The 15,777-nt window shown below is 48.8% G+C and overlaps 1 protein-coding gene across 1 annotated transcript in view; it reads left to right on the forward strand.

The window, feature by feature from the left end:
• Nucleotides 1-15,777, forward strand: part of ERCC3 (ERCC excision repair 3, TFIIH core complex helicase subunit) — a 58,461-nt gene that overhangs the window by 31,221 nt on the left and 11,463 nt on the right. The window contains exons 10-11 of the mRNA XM_088455819.1: nucleotides 11,144-11,346; nucleotides 15,413-15,509. Coding sequence (XP_088311945.1) covers nucleotides 11,144-11,346; nucleotides 15,413-15,509 — 300 coding nt within the window. The remainder of the gene's footprint in view (nucleotides 1-11,143; nucleotides 11,347-15,412; nucleotides 15,510-15,777) is intronic.

Genomic DNA, 15,777 nt, shown 5'->3' on the forward strand with positions numbered 1-15,777 from the left:
CCCAACCATCCCAAATTTGGTATGACAGTCCCGATTTGGGGTCTCTGTCTCGCGGTCTCAGGACTGCATTGTCCTGATCTGATGTCACTCGCTGTGAGCTGGGTCATTATTGCTCCATTCTCCCACTGTAAATCCAGACATGTTACATTACAGTGACAGTATGTGTGCTCCAGTAAATGACACTCAAACTCATGACACATATATATTGGTAAATGGACTTTAGCCACTACACACCCTTTCGTCTCCTTAAACTTACACACTGCCATTTCCCAATACTCTGTCCCGTCACAACTAATGTACATAGCACGTGCAGTGAGAGGTGTCATGTGCTGCTGCAGTTAGGTCATTATGCAATCATGACAACCTAATTTTTCTTCTTCCTCCATTATGGGGCACAGGGATGACAATGGGAAAGGAGAGTCTGGGCAGCCCAGGCTCCTTTTCTCTATACCATGCCCTCAGTTTTCAGTTTGCCGACAGGAGCTGATCACCAGATTTATTTTGGGGGGGGGCCTGCTTTAGGTGGTCCCCTACAGTTTTTTTTTATTTAATTTACTTAGTTTTTACTGAGTGTGCCCAGTGAGTACAGGGGTTGGCTCTGGTATCCGCATCCTTTCAGCAAATATTTGATAAGAAAAGAACTCCTAGACATAAACCTGCTCCACCCGAGAGTTCCCCTCCGTTATCTGGTGGAGGTTCGGATTCAGAAGTTTCTTCTGTTGGTGATGCTAGTGCTTCCATTATGTCTATTGTTGAGACTTCTGTCTTTGAGGAAGGTATGGCCCTCATTCAGAAGCGGTCGCAAGAAGCGATTGCTCTCTCTGAATGAGGGCGGCCGCTTCTTCTTTTTTTTTTTTTTTTTTAGTGCGGCCTCCTGGTCGCTAGCTAAGCTTTGGGTTACCACCCACAGCTTAGTGACCGACCAGGGTGATGGTCGCGATGGTCAAGACCATCGGGGCTTGCGACGAGACCCTAAGGTTCGGTCTCGGCAACCGCAAGCCCCAGGGAGCTTCCTGCTCTGATCGACCAGGAAACTCCCCACTGACATCACTGTTGATGTCAGCGCGGCGGCCCACAAAACGGCAAGCGTTCCTTAAGGAATGCCTCAGTTTGTGAAACCACCCCCCCGTCACGCCTACAAAAGTGGTGGAGCTGTCGATCAACATCGACAGCCGGCCCTTTTGTAGAGAGCTCCGGAGCAAGAGAATTGCGTGCGCAGGGCCTAAACATTTGCCCGGTTGTGAGCGCTCAGCGCTTGCGACCGGGTGTGAATGAGGTCCATAGTCTGCACAGCTAAAAGACCTCCTAGCGGAGGTGTGGACTCACCCTAGCAGACGCTTTCACGTTTCCAAGCATATTACCCACATCACTGCTTACTAGGTCATCCCTCCTACCTATCCCTAACACGGCATCTATTAAAGATCCCATGGACAGGAAGCTGGAAAATTTTCTTAAAAACCATTTATGTAAATGCAGGGGCTCTGGCTCGTCCAGCCCTTGCATCGGCTTGAGTGGCTAAAGCTGTGGGCAGACACTTTGGAGGAAGAACTTACCTCTGGTGCACACATACCTTACTTGGTTACTATGGTTACACATGTAAGGGAGGCAGCTTCTTATCTCTCCGAAGTAGCCATAAGTTCAGGAATTTTAACTTCTAAGATTTCTACTTCTGCAGTTGCAGCAAGGAGAGCACTCTGGCTGCGCACCTGGAAAGCGCACACAGAATATAAGAAGACCTTGGAAGCCCTTCCTTATTCGAGGGATGTCTTGTTTGGTCCAGAATTGGACAAGATAGTGGTTACGTTAGCAGCTTCTAAATCTGCTTTTTCTACTTCAGGGTCCATAGGGTATCCACAGGATACTTTGGGGGTATAGGTGTGACGTCAGTCATCGGGCACCATAGAGTTAAGCTTTCAGCCTCCCAGGATGCACTAGGGCCCCCCTCCTATACTCCGCCCCCGAGCCAAGGCACCTCAGTTTAGTTTGGTGCCCGGCCGGAGTCGGGTGCACCTGTTGGAGTGGGGGCTAGAAGAGCCCCTGAAGCTTTTTCTTCATGCAGCTGTGGCTGCACATCTGGATGAACAGCATGGACAGTCAATCCTGACGTCCATGCTGTCTTCCCTACACCCCCGCCGGTACCAGAACGCCGGTACCGATCCGGGGATGCTGGTGAGCATCTTGGGTCCCCGCTGTCACATGGTCCAGAGTCCCCAGGCAGGGGGCTCCCTGGGGACTGGCTGCAGCGTGGAGCCAGGTATTGAACCTGCGCTTCCACTACCCCCTGGGACAGCAGACCGCAGCAGAGCGGTAGCGCTGCGGCGTCCCGGGGGTTAAATGCATGCCAGGGGAGCGCGCCTTCCCTGTCTCACAGCCGGCGCCTCCCCCGCTGCACACAGCCCTCTCTGCACACTACCAACTGGTCCTGTAGCAGCGCTCCTCCCCCAGGCCAGCCTCCTCTCTGCTCCTGGGCGGCCATCTTTTCATGGTGAACGCTGCTGGAAGCGCTGGACGGAAGCATCGTGGTCTGGGTCCCCCCGCATACCTCTCCTCCGATTTGGGTCAGGTCTGTGTATGCTGCGCTGTGTCCTACCAGGCCCTGTGTCTGCGTAGTTGAGTGATCAGCGCTGTTAGTGCAGGAATTGATTTTTCTTTGCATTGTATGTGACTGTGCTAGCGCTGCTGCCTGTAACTTTTCTTCTAACTGTCAGCTTTATTACTGTCCCTGTCCTTTCTGCTAAGCCCTTGCGGTGCGGTGCTGCAGGGTGGTCTCTCGCCTATTTAATATATAATTGGTGAGAGCGGTCACATACTTGGTGCCATCATGTCTGAAAGTGATTTTCCTCTCCGACTACAGTGTGCTACGTGTAAAGTACCGTTAGCGGAGGGGGAGGGTAGCGCGGAGGGCCTCTGCCGGCAGTGTTTGTCTATGGCGCGGCCTATTACGGTTGCAGCACCTGTACAGGAGCCGCCCTGGGCTTGTTTCGCTCAGGCGCTTACAACCTTGGTGGGCCAGTTAGCTCCGCAGCCCGCGTTTCCGCAGATGGGTTTGTCCCAGCAGTCAGTGGTGTCGTCACCCATGCAGGGTTTCCCACGACAATTGGTGGTACCCCACAGTCTCCCTATTTCCCCGCTCCCGGTTTCTCTGGAGCCGGCGTGGGTTAACTCCCTGACGAGTTCTGTACAGCACTTGTCGGATGTGTTGCAAGGGGAGTCTGTGATGCGGCCACATAAACGGCCGGTGGCGTCTCTGTCGGCTCCTTATGAGGATGACGAGGGGACGTCTGATGATGGGGAGATACTGGATCCTTACGATCAGGAACCTCTCCATACTAAGGACGCTGACGCTAAGTCCAAGGTATATATTCCTGGACTTATTCGGGCAGTCCGCACAGCCTTGGTGATTGAGGACGAAGTTCCCTCAGCGGCTAAATCAAAGTATGCCTTTTTTAAAGATGTGAAGGGCGATGCCACAGTCTTTCCTCTTTCGGGTCAGTTAGTGGACCATATAGAGGAGGCGTGGAAACAGCCTGGCAAAAGATACCAGCCGCAGAGGCGCCTGGCAGTGGCTTATCCGTTTGCGGATAATTATTTTGCAAAGTGGGAATCCCCTCCACAGGTGGATTCTCACGTGACCCGTCTTGTCTGTAGTGCCACATTGCCGATGCCATCCATGTCCTCCCTTAAGGATGCTACGGACCGCAAGGTGGAGATCTGCCTGAAGTCCGCTTATTCCCTTGCGGGGGGGGGCAGCACGGCCGGCTATGGCCATTTGCTGGGTTGCCAGAGCGATGGAGCGCTGGGCGGATTAATTAGAGGCATCTTTTGATTCCGACTGTCCGGCCGAACAGGCGGTGTTGATTGGTAATCTCCGTGATTCGGCCACTTATATCAATGAGGCGGCCTTAGACATTAGTACTCTGGTGTCTAGAATTTCTTCAGCAACGGTGGCTGCTCGTCGCACCTTGTGGCTGCGATCCTGGAAGGCGGACGCAGATTCCAAAAAGGGTTTGGAGGCGTTGCCATTTACTGGAGAAGTTCTCTTCGGTCCGGATCTGGACAAGATTGTGGCCACGCTGGCGGCAGCCAAATCGGCTTGTCTCCCGTCGACCACTGCTCCTTCTGGTTCTGGACCATCGTCCTTTCGGTCTTATAGGGCCCAGGGCAGGCCCAAACCACAGTCTTTTCCTCGACAGGCTGGCCCTAAGAAATCGGCCAAGCCCCGGAAGCAGGCATGGAGTACCAGACGTCCGGCCCCTAAGCCAGATGACAAGCCTGCGGCCTGACGGTCCGGGCCTCCCTTTGGGGGATCCCAAAGTGGGAGGCCGCCTGCTGCAGTTCGCCCAGTGTTGGTCGGTCACTATGACAGACACTTGGGTTCTCGAGGTGGTCTCCCACGGGTACGCCCTCTCTTTCCGGCACAGACCCCTGGCTCGATTCTTCACCACGGGTCTACCATCAGACCGGAACAAGGCTACGGAGCTGCGGAAGGTATTGCACACTATGCTCCAGGCTGGAGTTATAGTGCCTGTTCCATTCTCCCAGAGGGGCCAGGGTTTCTATTCAAATCTTTTTTTGGTACAGAAACCCAATGGGCCGTATCGTCCGATTCTCAACCTCAAGGCTCTCAACAGGTCTTTGCGTGTTCCGAAGTTTCGGATGGAGACCCTAAGGTCCATCATTCTGGCGCTGGAACCTGGGGACTACATGGTGTCATTGGACATACAGGACGCTTACCTGCATGTCCCTATTCTTTTGCACCATCAACAGTTCCTCAGGTTTGCAATCCGCAGCGACCACTTCCAGTTTTGGGCGTTACCTTTTGGCCTGGCGACAGCACCACGTGTGTTCACCAAGGTGATGGCGGTCATGGCGGCTTCTCTGCGGCTGCAGGGAGTCCGCATGTTGCCGTACTTGGACGACCTTTTATTGGTGGCAGGATCTCCAGAGCTCCTTCTACGCCACTTGGACCTGACCATTGCGCTACTGCAACGGCACGGCTGGCTAATCAACTGGCAGAAGTCCACTCTAATCCCGTCTCGGCGGATTCTGCACCTCGGAGCCTTATTGGACTCAGAACAGCAAAGGATCTTCGTGACGGGGGAAAAGATCTCTGCTTTACAGTCGAGGGTGCGCAGTTGTCTGCACAGCCGCCGGGTGTCTCTACATTCGGCGATGAGGTTACTGGGCTCCATGGTGTCGGTGTTCGACATGGTGGAATATGCCCAGTTTCACTCCAGACCTCTGCAGCACCTGATCCTGTCCAAGTGGAACGGGCTGCCTCAGTCTCTGAAGTCCCAGACGATTGTGCTCACCCCGGAGGTTCGCCTGTCCCTTGCCTGGTGGTTACAGACGACCCATCTCAGCAAGGGACGTCTGTTCTGGGTTCCAAATTGGGTCCTGTTGACAACGGACGCCAGTCTTCGGGGCTGGGGAGCAGTTTCGGGTCCACACTTGTTCCAGGGCAGGTGGACGCCGACAGAAGCGGAGCTTCCAATCAATATCTTGGAACTCTCCAGCAGGCACATCGGGTTCTCCAGGGTCGTCCGGCACAGGTCCAGTCGGACAACGCTACCACCGTGGCCTACATAAACAGGCAAGGAGGAACCCGAAGTCGGGCGGCTCTCGTGGAGGTCTCTCGGATCCTGGTATGGGCGGAGCGCAATCTTACGGCCATATCAGCGGTCTTCATCCCGGGAGTGCTAAATTGGGAGGCGGACTTTCTAAGTCGCCAGGACGTTCATCCGGGGCAATGGTCCCTGCACCCGGACGTTTTTCAACTGCTGGTGGACAGATGGGGTCTTCCAGAGATCGACCTCATGGCGTCCCGGCACAACAACAAGTTGCCGGTGTACGGGTCTCGCACAAGAGACGAAGGGGCGTCTCTGGTGGATGCTCTGTCCGTCCGGTGGACGTTCCGGTTCGCATACCTGTTCCCTCCGGTCTCCCTTCTTCCACGGGTAATCTGGAAATTCAAACAGGAAGGAGGGACGCTCCTGTTGATAGCTCCCGCGTGGCCCAGACGGCACTGGTTCTCAGACCTTCAGGGTCTGTCCGTGGACAGTCCTCTGCGGTTGCCGCTACGACCGGACCTTCTGTCACAGGGTCCTTGTCTTCACCCGGACCTGACTCGGCTGTCTTTGACGGCGTGGCTGTTGAGACAGCCATGTTGAGGTCCAGGGGGTTTTCCAGCTCTGTGGTGCGTACCATGTTACGAGCTCGGAAGCCGTCTTCCGCGAGGATATACCAACGCGTGTGGCATACGTTCTTCCAGTGGTGTCGACCGAGAGGTTATGCACCGCGGGAATTTCGTCTGTCTCGGATACTCGCCTTCCTACAAGCGGGACTAGATCATGGGCTTCGCCTTGCTTCTTTTAAGGTACAGGTTTCGGCCCTATCTGTCTGGTTTCAACGTAGTATTGCTACAATCCCGGATATGCACACCTTTATGCAAGGTGTTCTCCGCATTCAGCCGCCCTTTGTTCCACCTGTGGCGCCTTGGGATTTGGCTGTGGTCCTGAGGGCTCTCCAGGGACCGCCGTTTGAACCACTGGGCTCAGTGGATCTTAAATGGCTAACTGCTAAGACTGTTTTCCTTCTGGCTATTGCTTCGGCCAGATGTGTTTCTGATTTAGGGGCTCTTTCTTGTAAACCCCCTTTCTTGGTTTTTCATGGGAACAGGGCAGTGCTCCGCACTCGGCCCGAGTTTCTTCCCAAAGTTGTTTCCCAGTTTCATGTTAACGAGGAAATAGTTGTTCCGGCCTTTAACTCACCTGGTCTGTCAGTGGGTGAGGCCTCTTTGGATGTCGTGCGGGCCTTAAGGACTTATGTTGACCGCACTTCTTCGTTTAGGAAGTCGGACGCCTTGTTTGTCCTCTATGGCTTCCGTAAAAAGGGTTGGCCTGCTTCAAAGCAAACTTTGGCAGCCTGGATCCGTATGGCTATTTCTGAAGCTTATCTTCATGAAGGCCTGCCGGTTCCTCCTTCTTTGAAGGCTAATTCCACTAGGTCTGTGGGTCCTTCGTGGGCAGCTCGACGTGGTGCCTCTGCAGTCCAGATCTGCAAGGCTGCTACGTGGTCCTCTGTCCATACCTTCGTGAGGTATTACAGGTTTGACACCTTCGTCTCTCAGGATGCTTCCTTCGGGCGGCGGATTCTCCTTTCTGCACAGGAGCGTCCCCACCCTTAAATGATACTGCTTTGGGACATCCCCAAGGTATCCTGTGGATACCCTATGGACCCTGAAGTAGAAAATATGAGATATGGTAAGAACTTACCCTTGTTATCTCTATTTCTACGAAGTCCATAGGGTTCCACAGGACTCCCGCCCTGTCGCACCTGTGCTGCAGATGGGCTTTGCTCTGGTCACCGGTTTTTCCGTCTCCCTCTGGTGAGAATGTGATGCTTGTGTGTGTCCAGATCTTTTTTTCTCTCTCTTCCTTCTCCTCCTCCGGCCTATGGCTTGGTAACTAACTGAGGTGCCTTGGCTCGGGGGCGGGGTATAGGAGGGGGCCCCTAGTGCATCCTGGGAGGCTGAAAGCTTAACTCTATGGTGCCCGATGACTGACGTCACACCTATACCCCCAAGGTATCCTGTGGAACCCTATGGACTTCGTAGAAATAGAGATAACAAGGGTAAGTTCTTACCATATCTCATATTTTTTTACTGTCTGTCACCACTACGAGACCTAGGACTTCAGCATCTCGTTCCTTTCGCCCTGAGGGTAGGGCCAGAGGTCAGCCATTTCCAAGATCCCAGGGTTCTGCTTCTAAAAGCTCACCCTGGTCCACTAGACGTCCAGCGGTAGGCTTTTATGCTTATCTATTTCTGGTTCAGAAGCCGGACGGCTTCTTTCGACCCATCCTTAATTTGAAATGCCTGAACAAATTCCTTCGTATTTCCAGATTCTGCATGGAGTCCCTTCGGTCCATCATTCTAACTTTGGAACCGGGGGACTTTATGGCATCGTTGGATATTCAGGATGCCTATTTGCATATCCCTATACGAGCCAATTGCCAACAATTTCTCAGGTTTGCTATCCAAAATAGTCACTACCAGTTTCAAGTGTTTGTCCTTTGGTCTGTCCACTGCCCCTCGTGTGTTCACGAAGGTCATGGTAGTATTGCCAGCACATCAGCGCTGCAGGGGCATCAGAATTTTATCATACCTGGACGACTTGCTTCTACTGGCACAATCTCCGATAGTTCTCACAGAGCACATCCATCTGAAAGTAGAGCTCCTACAGTCTTACGGATGGCTAATCATTTGGAAGAAATCCACGCTATCTCCATCTCAGGAGAAGCTCCACCTAGAAGCAGTGTTGGATTCCAGAGCTCAGCGAGTATTCCTCCCTCCGGAAAAGATTGTAACCTTACAGACCAGAATACGTAACTTCTCGGTCAGCGTCAAGTGTCCATACACTCATGCATGCAAATTCTGGGGTCGCTGGTCTCAACATTCGATATGGTGGAGTACGATCAGATCCACTCCTGGCCTCTCCAAGGGCTCATTCTGAAAAGATGGATCAAGTCTCGTCCGAACCTCAAGGCTCAGACTCTAATTCTTTCTCAGGAGGCATGTTTCTTCCTGTTGTGGTGGCTCCTACCATCACATCTGGACAAGGGATGCCCATTTTGGATCCAGGATTGGGTCCTTCTCACCACCGATGCAAGGTGGTGGGGTGCGGTAACTCGTCACCTAATGTTTCAGGGCCATTGGACGCGTCAAGAGAACAGACTATCAACATTCTGGAACTTTGTGCCGTGTACAGGTGCCTGACACAGAGCCAACAACTCCTTCGGGGATGACTGCGAAGCTACAGTCGGACAATGCCACTGCGGTGGCCTACATAAACCACCAAGGTTGCACTCGCAGTCAGGGAGCCATGCAGGAAGTCAGTCAAATTCTTCGTTGGGCAGGGCATCATCTTCCAGTCTTCTCCGCCGTCTTCATCTTGGGCGTTCAAATATGGGAAGCGGACTTCCTAAGTCGTTAGGACGTCCATGCAGGCGAGCGGGTACTGCATCCAGATGTCTTCCAGCTATTGGTCCATCGCTGGGGCCTGCCGGACATCGATATGATGGCGTCTCGCTACACCCATCAACTTCCACAGTATTGCTCTTGCACCAGGGATTCGGAAGCTCTCCTGGTAGATGCACTAGTGGTTTCTTGGACCTTCCCTCTGATTTATGTCTTCCCTCCGATCTCAATGATTCCTCGGGCCTCCGCAAGTTCAAGCTGGAAGGAGGCACTCTGCGGATTTGCCTGAAACGCATGTGATATGCAGATCTCCTGGGCCACTCCATAGACTTCCTTCTACGGCTTCCGCTGCGGCTGTTTCTTCTGCCTCGTCCATGTTTCCAAGCTCGCTTTGACACTGTGGCTTTTGAGACGTCTATCCTTAGAGCAAAAGGATTCTCCAGAAGAGTTGTTCGAACCATGCTGCAGGCTAGTAAGCCTTCTTCAGCATGTATTTAAAGGATTTGGCGTACTTATATTACATGATATGCGACCAGAGTTCCTTAATCCCAGGTCTTTTCGCCTTTCCAGGATCCTTTCTTTTCTGCAGTTGGGTCTGGACTTGGGCCTCCGGCTCTCGCCCTTAGGGTTTTGGCCTTGTCCGTCCTCTTCCGACGGCAGATAGCTCTGCTGCCTGAGCTGCAAACCTTTTTTCCAGGGAGTTCTCCATGTTCAGCCACAGTTCGGGTCTCCTGTGGCTCCTTGGGACCTTTCTTTGGTTCTCCGAGCTCTGCAGTCGGCTCCGTTTCAGCCGTTACAGAAGGTGGATTTACACTGGCTCACGTGGAAGACTGTTTTTCTGCTAGCCATCGCGTCAGCCAGGCGGCTATCTGATTTTAGCGCCCTCTCATGTCGCTCCCCGTTCTTGGTTTTCCATTCAGACAGGGCTTTGCTACGAACTTGTATGGGCTACCTTCTCAAGGTGGTATCCCGCTTTCACATTAATCAGGAGATTGTTGATCCTTCATTCCAGACTACGGATTCTTCACAACCAGAAGCTTCATTGGATGTGGTGAGGGCTCTCCGGATTTATGTCAGGAGGACCAAGGAGATCTGTAAGTCGGACTCTTTATTTTCTTTTCTTTTTTTTTGTATGATGTTCTTAAGCGGGGCTGGTCGGGTACTAAGCAGACCTTGGCCCGGTGGCTCCGCTTCACCATTCGCCACTCTTACTCCCTGGTGGACCGTTCTGCCCCCGCGGTGGTGACTGCACATTCCAGACGGTCAGTTGGGACTCTCTGGGCAGCACGCTGTGGGGTTTCTGCAGAACAGCTCTGTGAGGCTGCCACGTGATCGTCTGCTCATACCTTCAGCTTTAGGGCGTCCCTTTGTCATCCCTATGCCCCCTAGTGGAGGAAGAAGAAAAGGAGACTTATGCCTTACCTGTTAAGTCTTTTTCTTCGACTCCATAGGGGGCACAGGGCGTCCTCCCTGTCTCCTGGGGGTTTTTCCTTGGTGACCGTTCTGGCTGTACTTTCCAGGGTATGGATGGTTCTGTATGTATGGCGGCATTCCTTCTCTTCTCGTCTCTTTGCCTCGCTCCTGCCGTGAGCTTGCAAACTAAAACTGAGGGCCTCTGGCTGGGGGTGGGGTATAGAGAAGAAGAGCCTGGGCTTTGTAGGTATTTGCATTTAACGGTTTGGTGCCTAGACTCTCCTCTTCAGGCTATACCCATTGTCATCCCTGTGCCCCCTATGGAGTCGAAGAAAAAGACTTACAAGGTAAGACATAAGTCTCCTTTTTATCAGAGACCAATTTTATAGTACTAGATACATATTTGTTGTTTCTCGTATACTTTTTTTTTTTCTTGCACTGTATTTATGTCTGTTGGTTTAAAGCCCTTTCCTATGTTGTGGAAACATTTTAGTTACTTCTCCAGTCTATTTGCCAAATAAGCTCATGAAAGCTTCCAAACCATGATTAAGACGTCTTTATTCCCGAACGCTGCACAAGCTTGTTGCCGTGGTAAAATGTTACTAAGCCCAGCACTTGTATTGTACCATCCATGAGGGGGTGGCCACTGTTTCTATTCACCTACATTCTCTATTAGACAAACAGATGCGTGTTTAGAATGTACGTTGGACTTCCGTGCTAACTGCATGCTCTCTCTCTTCTCCCCCTCCCCAGGTTTGGTGCCCTATGTCTCCCGAGTTTTACAGAGAATATGTTGCCATAAAAACAAAGAAGAGAATTTTGTTGTACACCATGAACCCAAATAAATTTAGAGCCTGCCAGTTCCTGATTAAGTTCCATGAGCGGAGGAATGACAAGATCATTGTGTTTGCAGACAATGTATTTGCGCTGAAGGAGTATGCCATCAGGCTGAACAAGTAAGTGGCCCTGCATTACAATGAGGCAGAGGGTCTGCAGCCGTGTGAATAGTCGCTTTGTTATTTTAGGTACCAGCTTGATGGGGGTTCTTGGGTTCACTTTTTGTATCCTGTCGGCAGAGGATGGGAAGCTCTCATTTCAGCCGGGCTCTCTCTTTATGTATGACACAATGTAGTACAGAACTTCACTACACACTTATTCAGCCAATTTATGTATGAAGAAGCGATTTCTATACACCTTTTATTCCATGTGTTGTGCGTTCCTGCTGTGTAGCCTGTTTACCTTCCTTTTCTCTGCCCTCTTCTTGCACTTTACTGAACCAGCTCGATGTTCATACAAAGCTCAGGATCTGTCTGTAGTGTGACTAGACAAAGGCAACTGATTTGAGGAGTTTTTCACTTGTAGACCCATCAAGCAAAATTTAGCCTTTGTCCCCACCATCTTTTCAAAGTTTGGTCACCCCTTGGCTGCCCATTTGGTGTTTTCATTTGATACCCCTCATCCTTTAGTTTCTCTCTCTATTAACTTCAGATGACAATTTGGTTCCTAATTTGTAAAATTCACATGCAACCTGTAATAATTACTTTGTTTATAAAGTGCTGACATTGAGAGCTTCATCACACATCAAATTATATAACATTATGTAATATAGAAGGGAAAGATGGCACTGTCAAAATGGATTTATAATCTAAGAGGTGTGAAAACATTTGAAATCAGATATATAGATATACTGTGCATACAATATATCTGTGTGTTATAAAAAATTTTTATATATATATTATATTTTATATTAATGTGTACAAGTGTGGCACTCAGTGGTCTTAGCAAATGAGAAACATGGCACAAATTGTCCAGCAACTTTTCAGGCTTTATTTGCCAGTCGTCATATACACATAAAATGTACAGAGTTCTGCCCAGCGTCCCTGGGTCAAAGTTCTGCCCAGTGTATACCAACGGGAGGTCAGACTGGGACCCTAACCCCCCCTAATACCTGGCCAGGATCTAACTGGACCACCTCGCAATGGTTTCATACCAATCAATGCAGGTATGCCCGAATACATAATCAGACAAACACACAAACAAACACACAAATAAATAAACAGACTTATTATTATAATTAATCTTATAAATATCGAAATTTTGAGTCCATGGCCAGGAAACTCCCCAGACTTCAATCCCATTGAGAATTTGTGGTCAATCCTCAAGAGATTGAGACTGACAAACTCCAAGCATTGATTAAGCAACAATGGGTGGCCATCAGTCAGTATGTGGCCCAAAATTTGATTGACAGCATTCCAGGGCGAATTGCAGAGTCTTGAAAAAGAAGGGTCAACACTGCAAAATTGACTCTCTGCATAAGCTCAATGTAATTGTCAATAAAAGCCTTTGACACTTATGAAATGCTTGTAATTTTACTTCAGTATACCATAGTAACATCTGACAAAAAGGTCTAAAAACACACTTTTGGCCACGGCTTTGGCCTCTATTCACCACCATAATGGCTTTGAAATGAAACAAACAAGATGTGCTTTAACTGCAGACTTTCAGATTTAATTTGAGGGTAATTACATCCAAATCAGGTGAACGGTGTAGGAATTACAACGGTTTCTATATGTGCCTCCCACTTTTTAAGGGGCCAAAAGTAATGGGACTATCAACTCAAAAGCTATTTCATGGACAGGTGTGGGCTATTCCCTTGTTATTTCATTATCAATTAAGCAGGTAAAAGGTCTGGAGTCGATTCTAGATGTGATATTTGCATTTGGAATCAGTTGCTGTAGACTCTCAATATGAGATCCAAAGAGCTGTCACTATCAGTGAAGCAAGCCATCATTAGGCTGAAAAATCAAAACAAACCCATCAGAGAGATAGCAAAAATATTAGGTGTAGCCAAATCAACTGTTTGGAACATTCTTAAAAAGAAAGAACGCACCGGAGAGCTCAGCACCACCGAAAGACCCGGAAGACAATGGAAAACAACTGTGGTGGATGACAGAAGAATGATTTCCCTGGTGAAGAAAAACCCCTTCACAACAGTTGGCCAAATCAAGAACACTCTCCAGGAGGTAGGTGTATATGTGTCAAAGTCAACAATCAAGAGAAGACTTCACAAGAGTGAATATAGAGGGTTCTCCACAAGATGTAAACCATTGGTGAGCCTCAAAAACAGGAAGACCAGATTAGAGTTTGCCCATCAACATCTAAAAAAGCCATTACAGTTCTGGAACAACATCCTATGGAGAGATGAGACAAAGATCAACTTGTACCAGAGTGATGGGAAGAGAAGAGTGTGGAGAAGGAAAGGAACTGCTCATGATCCAAAACATACCACCTCATCAGTGAAGCATTGTGGTGGTAGTGTCATGGCGTGGGCATGTATGGCTGCCAATGGGACTGGTTCCCTTGTATTTATTGATGATGTGACTGCTGACAAAAGCAGCAGAATGAATTCTGAAGTGTTTCGGGCAATATTATATGCTCGTATTCAGTCAAATGCTTCAGAACTCATTGGACAGCGCTTCACAGTGCAGATGGACAATGACCCGAAGCATACTGCAAAAGCAACCAGAGTTTTTTTAAGGCTAAAAAGTGGAATGTTATGCAATGGCCAAGTCAATCCCCTGACCTGAATCCGATTGAGCATGCATTTCACTTGATGAGGACAAAACTGAAGGGAAAATGCCCCAAGAACAAGCAGGAACTGAAGACATTTGCAGTAGAGGCCTGGCAGAGCATCACCAGGGATGAAACCCAGCGTCTGGTGATGTCTATGTGTTCCAGATTTCAGGCTGTAATTGTCTGCAAAGGATTTGCAACAAAGTATTAAAAAGTGAAAGTTAGATTTAGGATTGTTTAGTTTGTCCCATTACTTTTAGCCCCTTAAAAAGTGGGAGGCACATATAGAAACCGTTGTAATTCCTACACCGTTCACCTGATTTGGATGTAAGGAGACTCACTGCATTGTGCTCATGAAAGTATATGTAAACCTTTCCTCATTGAATTTTGCCTCTTTGTAAACTTGGATTTTATGTATCCTTTTTCAAATTGAGACTCACTTACTGGCACTTATCACAGTAGTTTTAGTAGACCGATCCTATATGAGAAAAAGCTTTTAATCAGTCTTAAATCATCTTGAAAGTAGATTATTCAAAATGACACTTAAGGAATGTTGTTAGGCAGTGTTCCTTGTTCCGGGTGAGTGGGCAGTGACAGAGGTTAGGGTACCTTTATAAAAATGTTATGTTCACATCCATCCTGGTGTCTGAATGTTCTGTGGCCTCCATTCTGGATTTGCTGCATACATGTCTCTGCTTATAAGGAGAGCAAAACCTGAAATGTTAATGAACCAGTTTTTATGTCACATTTTATAAACCCTTTCTGTAAAGTTTCAGGAGCCTGAGAAGTTGATCTAATGAGTATTCTCGCTCATAGAGGTGACCAATTATGGTGAGATCTAGTCACTCGTTTCACAGGTCCAGTGAATGGATCAATTTGGGTCCAATAAGTGTCATCACAAGTGTGGTCTAACTTGCCCAAATTGTCTATCCAAACTGTTGCTTGTATATAACTTGTACAATGATTAGGATGTGTACAAATGACTGGCAGCAGTTCAATGCCAGCTATTCATTAGACTTTGGGGATTTGTCCTGTTCTCCCTGTAGGTATCTGTCCCAAGGAAGCAGTGATTTAAGGCGTTGTTTAATATGCTGTCTCAGTGGTGACAGGTTCTCCTTAAGTGGAAATTAGAATCTTCTCTTTGTGGTGCTAAGAGGTAGATTGGTATTGTTCTATGATTGGGCTTTTTAGCAATTAATGTTGAAATGGGAGTTGAATTATAGCTGTAGTATAACTTGGTGGACAGCAACTGGTGGGTCCACCGTATCAATTCCACATGCCCGCAGCCTTTTATATTGGGTATGGTATAGATGTTGGTAGATTAAAGGTGAATCCACCATAAATATGCTTCACATCCCTTACATTTTGTATTTGTGTTTCAGTGGCACCTACAGTAAGTAAGTGTTTTGAAAATCAACTTTTCTGCTTTATGTAATTTCATCCATTTAGACCATATATCTACGGTCCAACTTCCCAAGGAGAGAGGATGCAAATTCTACAAAACTTTAAACACAATCCAAAAATTAACACCATCTTTATATCAAAGGTGAGTAAATGTAATGAGGTTATATTGATGGATATTCAAGTCTGAGTCATTTATTTACTATTGCACTTTACAATTGGGATCAAAATGGTAATAAAACAAGACTGGGTAATAGACAAAGTGCTCAATTCAAGTAGATACAACATAATCACGGCACGACTTACTGCTGCTATATGCCGCACTTACGTTACTGCCGGACTTGCAGATTATCCTTCTGTAAGAACGCCATTGCAATAGCAACTCTCTCCTAATTGAATTACTCGTAATCTTA

The sequence above is a fragment of the Taudactylus pleione genome, unplaced genomic scaffold (genome assembly GCF_031769625.1).
Source record: "Taudactylus pleione unplaced genomic scaffold, aTauple2 ptg000671l, whole genome shotgun sequence".
Lineage (NCBI taxonomy): Eukaryota > Metazoa > Chordata > Amphibia > Anura > Myobatrachidae > Taudactylus > Taudactylus pleione.